General features: G+C 39.9%; 1 protein-coding gene across 1 annotated transcript; it reads right to left on the bottom strand.

The window, feature by feature from the left end:
- Positions 1-2903: 2903 nt before the first annotated feature.
- Positions 2904-7119, bottom strand: LOC133954174 (ependymin-like). Its single transcript, XM_062388492.1, has 6 exons — positions 6995-7119; positions 6202-6236; positions 5976-6110; positions 4784-4967; positions 3875-3962; positions 2904-3305 (listed from the first exon to the last, which is right to left on the bottom strand). Exons 1-6 carry the CDS (start codon positions 7068-7070, stop codon positions 3155-3157), a joined length of 669 nt encoding a protein of 222 aa, XP_062244476.1. The 5' UTR covers positions 7071-7119; the 3' UTR covers positions 2904-3154.

Consider the following 7119-nt stretch of genomic DNA (forward strand, 5'->3'; position numbering starts at 1 on the left):
CATATTTTTCGAATTAAACCAGCAAAAAAACAAATAAACAAACTGCAGTGCTATCTGTTATTGCAATTACAAGGCCGCAAATACATTCTAAGGAGAGCTTTTGTTTCGACTTTTTTCTCAGGTGCATGAGGAATTTGGGTGATTCGTCATGGTGCCTTTTCACTCCATCGTTCAAAAGTTTAAATTGATGAACAGAACAATTTAATTCTTTTGATTGCCTAGATTGTTTGGAAGATGCCAGGTGCTAGAGGAGCATTCATGGCGGTCGTGAGGGGAACATGAGGAAATGGTCCAGAGGGAAGGTGAGGATGATCACCAAACAAAATGGGATTAAACTTCCTGTCCAATTATTTCACAACAAATTTCAGGAATATTTGTCCAAATGACATTACCGTATGGTTGAAATCTTTCCCGTTGTGTTGTCAACAATCGACAGCTCACTAAGTGCTGGAACTGACTCCTGACAATTTTGAAGGCAACAGGGTTTGAAATTGCCTCGACTTTCTGCTGAGTTTGTCATCGAACGGCAGTCAGGCACAAAATTAACAAATCTACATACAGCATCTTCTACCTTCACTTTTAGGCTCAGTTAAATCTGGTGAAATTGGAGGGTACAACTGACTTTAACAATGTAATTTCCTCATCACCACAGGGACTTAGCAGTTGGGCCCCGTCTCTCACCGCGCAGGTACGCCAATGTCCCAGCATGCTCAGAAAATGATTTAGACACATAATTGGAAGGACTAGCCAGGCTATTGCCAATAATGCGCCAATAACGGTCTCTCATCTCTTTACTCACACGGGACAGATGAATAATGTTTGACAGTTGGCTTAGGTAGCCACCTCCAAACACCTTGACATTCTTTTTTTTTTTTGTAAATGACTCATATCCCTGAAGGAGAAACAAGTGTGGATAACCTCTGATTGGTTGCTCATATTATTGATGCTCAGTGTGAAGTCAGCCGTGACACAGAAGAAGGATTTTCGTCACCGTTCTCAAATAAATTGTAGGTGGAACAACAACAAAAATGAAACTTTTAAATGGTTATTTATATATTTATATCAGTAAGGTGTTTAATTTGACAGCGGGGAACTGTCACTGCAGGCAAACTGAGGTTTCATCTGAGGACACAGGCTCAGCAGCATCTCTAATCATCCTGCTGTCATTTTATTTTCTTCAGCAAATCACATATTTGCTTATGGGTAACCTAAATAAAATTAACCCAATTGTTGAATGACTGAGAACACAGGGTAACATAGCTGTAATCATATAATGATATGATGACACACCTGAACAAATCCTGGGTGTGTCAGAAACAAACAACAACTCATGACGGCATGTTGATTCACAAAATATCACTTAAAAAAACTACTTTGGAATTCATCCTGAGCTTTCAGGTGCATCTAATGACTTTCATTGAGATTCCTGGGGACTATAATTGCACAGGACCTGAGGTGGACGGAGAAAATCACCTCCACCATCAAGAAGGCCCAGCAGAGGATGTTCTTCCTGCGGCAACTGAGGACATTCAACATGCCGCGGAAAGTGATGGTTGAGTTCTACACAGCCATCATTGAGTCCATCCTCACCTCATCAATCACCGTCTGGTCCGCTGCCTCCACTGCCAAGGACAAGGGCAGACTGCAGCGGATCATCCGGTCAGCCGAGAAGGTCATCGGCTGTGACCTGCCGACTCTCCTAGACCTGTTCCACTCCAGGACCAGTAAGAGAGCAGGCAAGATCATCGCTGATCCTTCCCATCCCGGTCACCACCTGTTCCAGAGACTCCCATCCGGCAAAAGGTTCCGGGCCATCAGGACTAAAACCTTGCGTCATCTGAACAGTTCTTTCCCTTTGGCTGCGGGGCTCACAAACAAGCCCCCTGCATCACACTGACTCTGCTGACCCCCCCCGCACATCATTTATAAATATATATTATTGGCACTATCACCAATCTCTGCACCTTAGAACCGCACGTGCCCATAACTCTCTTACTGTATGTATTGTTGTTCTATTGTTGTTATTTTTTTATTGTTGTTTTTATATTGTTGTTTGTACAGTGCACCAACCACACCAAGGCAATTTCCTGTATGTGCAAATATACATGGCAATAAAAAGAATTCTGATTCTGATTCTGATTCTGATTCTGATGACTTATTATATGAACTGTCAATACATGTGTATAAATGGTTAAGGGTTGCTTTTACAACGCATTGCTTTGCACGTTACTCAAGTTAAGTACATTGTTTCCAGAATAACTTAAAATGTAGGACAAGTTTTGTCTGAGGCATGAATCAAAGTGGAAACTGATGGAGTAAGAGTTGTGCTGCCGCCATCTGCTGTAGGACGTTTAGTACTGCAGTTTGCCACCGGAGGATTTAAACCGACACAAACAGCCATTTAAGTTACATAACAGCACGTCTGATGAGCAATCCTAACAAGCATGGTACATATTTAAACTAAATTATCAATGAGAGGTTATCTATCTATCTATATATCTGTCTGTCTGTCTGTCTGTCTGTCTGTCTATTTTCTATCTATCTATCTATCTATGGTACGGGTTTGAAAAGAACCAATTCAATCTTGGTTTGGATCAGGGGGTGGATCCAGGACTTTTATGTTTTACTTTCTTTAAAATTGCGATGAACAGGACGTTTATTTTGACACTTTCCTCTGATTCACCACAGAACAATTCACGGAGCTCGATGAAAAAATCAGGGACATATAATAGAACTGATTGTTGCAGCTAGATTGAATTTGAGGACACTGTTGGGCCTCGGTGGAGGTGCATTCAAGTTCTAGTCTGGTTCTATTTGTTCTAAGTTGTAGTTGTTTTTGTTATTATTACTGCTGACATATTCGTTCATTCATTCAAACGCTACAGACGTACCGGACCATTCAATGCTTTTATAGATTTTTATTGAGGTTCTCTCTCTGTCAATGCAAACATTGCTGTTTGACATGTCTAGAGTGTAATGGACATATGAGTTGTGTTCAACCTGTGGCTACAAAGCAGCTCAGCAGGCTAAAGCCACCTTGAAATCATTTCAATCCAATTTGCTTTATATTCTCTGATGATCACTGGATCACTTGGTTAACGTTGAGCTCTAGGAGCAGTATTAGTGATTATTCATGGTGAGATGCTCCACACGTTTACTCCTCTTTCTTTGTTTTCATGGCCAGAGAATCCAAGGCAGTAAAGACGGTATGTGGTGTCTCCGTCTTCTCCAGTTTAGCCCTGGCGCAGATGAAAGGTGGGACGTAATCCTGGGGGTTAGTGTTGCCCACGACCCAGTTGAAGGTGCTGAAAGATGAACAAGGGTTTCATTTTGTGAGACAGAACACTGAGTGATGTTCGATGTGGCCAATACCACAGAGTTCAAGTTTCATGTTCAAAGTCTCAGATCAACGACATGCAGGAAGGGACATTTCTGGTTTGCAGACTGCAAACAGCAGAGTGTGTTTCCTGTTGCAACATTAACGTTTTGAATTAAGGTTCAAGGACTGATTTAATATTTGTGTGTGTGATCACAAATTGCTGAACTGTTTACATTTAGTTCATTCTGTTTGTTTTTTTAAATGTTCACGATTAGATCGCCATTCATCATCATCGATTCTCAATTTCAAATTATTTTAATGTAATTACTATTCTTATTTCTCTACAAATCACTTTAAAGTTGTTTATATCGTGGTGATAATATTGTATAATTAAAGTTTTAACAGCTTGGAATTAAATATTTTGATTTTAAAGGAACGCTGCTAAAGGGTGACAGTCAAAGATCGTGACAGAAAATTGTTTATTTGAACTTTAGCATTGTGTAGAACAGTGATGTTAAGTATTCGCTCCTGTGGTTTATCAGTGGACGTTCTCACCTGATGGTCATCCATCCAGATGCTGGAGTGTAGGCGTTGTAGACCATTGGGATGCAGCCAATCTCAGTGAAGACAGTGGTATACTTGCCTGAGGGCAAGAAGTTATATGTGATGTAATTTACTTTCATAGAAATATGAATTTGCTCTTTTCTTAGCTTCACATGAATATAGAAAAAAAAAATGTTTTGTTCAAAAGAAGCATAGAAAAATAAGTTTCAATTCATAAATGTTTACAAATTATTCAGCAGAACTGGAAATAAGTGGCATTATTTGCTCCGCTACTAAGCCCAGCACCTTCCATGGTGTCATTACTTAACAAGTTGAAAAAGGACATGAGACATGTAATTTAATGAACAGCTAAACCAATTCACTAATTGTCAGCAGGCTTTGTCTCTTGGCCCAGCCTCCAGGGATCATCTGGGCTGGGCTACCAGTGGAAGGTATTTGTCATACTGGTTCAGGTCGGGAAACGCTGATCAAGCAAGGGAGAGCTATACACACATGTGTGACTTCTAGATTATGACCCTGTCCGAATTTATAGCTTTCATTTGTGGCATCATCATGGACAGCATGTTAAAGGCTGGATGTGTTGTCATCAGCTACAATCAAAGTTTGTTTATTTTAAAGATAACAATTTATTTTAATTATGCAGCAGTTTCCTTAACAAAGCTACTAAGAGCTTTGAAATAGTATAAAGCAAAAACAAAACAACAGTAAAATGTCAAATTATTATTTTTTTTAAAGCAGTAACAGAGCATTTCTGATCTCAGCTGGTAAAATTCAAGAGTCAAGAGCTTGGCCGCTGGAAGTCCAGAGGTTCAGCCTAAGGGACCGATGAGTCCAACAGCAGCACATGTAAGTCAAAACAGAGACAGATTTCTTTATCTAGTGTTCAATGGTGCCGCTTACCGTTGTTGGGCAGGCTTCCATACCAGTTGTTGACCAGCACACCCATTCCCCAGGAGGAGGAGGAGCCCAAGAATACCTGCGCGGAGAGTTTAGCATCAGAGGGCACGTGCATGGGAATGAAGGCGTCGTCCAGCATCATCTTCTTGCATGTCATGATGCTCCAGTCAATCTCATAATAGACTTTCTGAAAGGATAAAGACGGGTAATGAATGCTCAGATCTTCCCATCTTTGTTGCCTGCTGGATAAAAAAAATGTCTGAATGAACAGTATCCATTTTACTTTCCATGTGTACAGTATTTGTATTTAGTATTGTGTTGTCTTCATTGTGCTTCATTTGCTGAACACTGAACAAAGCTTTCTGCAGGAATCTGTTAGTGGTTGTAGTAGTTTTCATTTATTGTTTCCATTTAATTTCTAAATTAAAATGATTTTTTAATGAAGTACTAATTGAATGCAGAATTGTTATAATCAGTATTATTGTCTTACTTTGAGATAAACTGGGTATGTAGAATGTTCATGAGACAAAAAGCTTGCTGGGTTTGTTGTGTTTTATAATTCTCTGCTGTTTCTGAAGGAACTGGTTGATTAATCAGGTAAATTAGCTGGAAACAATATTGATAATGAATTGCTGAATTGCTTGTTTTTAATTTGAATCCACAGCTTTTTTCTCATATCAATGCAAAGTTATTAATGTTGGGCTTTAAATAGTCGTTCACACAAATTAGTGATAGGAAAAATAAAACAACATGGGGCACATTTCACTTTTTGTTTATCTTTAGGCTAAACAAATAAATAATCCAGTGGATACAGTGACACTAATACTACTATTAGTTAGTTGCAGGCATGCCTTGGTGCAATATTATTACATCTTATGTGCCGGGAAACAATGTAGAAAATATTTTGCACAAAACAGTTGAGCGTGTAGCAGCACATTGGCATCAGTGTGTGCACCGCTAAGAAACCACGACCAGAGAAGTAACCATCATTTGTAGTTATGGGACTGTATTCCAGAAGCAGAGAATGTAAGAGGTGATGCTGGGAAATGTGGAAGGCGTTTCTCAGCTAATGGGACATATATCTATGTACCAGTTAAGTCTTGGTAAAAGATGAACATTTCAATTTTCTTTCAGTCTCACAGCAAAGGTGGAAAGCACAGTCCACTGAGTGGGTAATTTCTTCAGGGTTAAATACCTGGTTGAAAAGCATGAGTTGGTCCACACCATAGGTCTGATTCCCGTTCATCACATAGTTTCTAACCCGCATCCTCTGACCATAAGCATCGAAGCTGATTGTTCCCGTTGACATCAAGCTTCCGTTGCCACTCATCTGAAAAATAGAGACAAAGAGCAGAAGAGTGAAGAGAAAGACGATTCGTGGACATGGCTCCACCCAGAAGTGAGACAGGTCATTGACTCACCACAGAGACGCCTCCACTCATCAGCGGTGGAGAAACTGTGGATGAGGAAATCATTGAATTTTTAGAAAGTCTGCACATTTGGTGATTTCATATGAGACAGAAGAAGAAAATGTATATCACCTTCTTGCCATACACCTTGAATTAGGTTATCTTAAATTCTAGCTTTAGGCTCATATTACAAAATCAACTTGACCTGCGCTCTCACAATATGCTTCAGGTGCTGGTCCCCAGGGTTAGAACACAGCTTGGCAAAAAAGAGTTTAAATATGCTGCTCCCTCTTCCTGGAATGAAGGATCTCAAATGGTCACGTAGTGTTACTTATAGGGATTTCAAGTCCATTTTAAAAGATGGAGAAAGTAGCTCTTATGTGTATGTAGTGCATGGCAGCTGTCTTCGTATGTTTGTATTGTGTTTGCGGCTGTAGCAAAGTTTTGCTGCCTTCTTGGCTAATTTCTAACTTCAATGACACTTTTACCTGTTGAACGATACATATATATTTATGTTTACATTAAGTAATAGGAAAAGATGTCGATTTTACTTTTAATTCGAAACCAACACTTACCTGTAAAATCTACAATCATTAATTCAGCCACAAAGAAGACAAAATGTACAATAACAAACTGCCCCCCCCCCCACTCCTCTAGACACTTGTTTTCTCTCTTATGGACACATTTATATTTTTCCTCATACCTGCAGCAGCAGTCAAACTTTTCAATTTGCTTTTTTAAATTCAGTTTCACACAAGGCGAGGATATGATATAAAACTACAGACTGAGTTTTCCTTTTACTCACCGCAGGGTTTGGGATCTTGGGCGACGGCAGCTGCCAGCAGCAGGCCGAGGCAGGACAGCACGCTGATGAAGTTCATGATGAGGAGGTGTAGGAGCCTGCAGGAGGAGAAGCTGTGAGCGCTTTGG

This window comes from Platichthys flesus, chromosome 5 (assembly GCF_949316205.1).
Source record: "Platichthys flesus chromosome 5, fPlaFle2.1, whole genome shotgun sequence".
Classification (NCBI taxonomy): Eukaryota; Metazoa; Chordata; class Actinopteri; order Pleuronectiformes; family Pleuronectidae; genus Platichthys; species Platichthys flesus.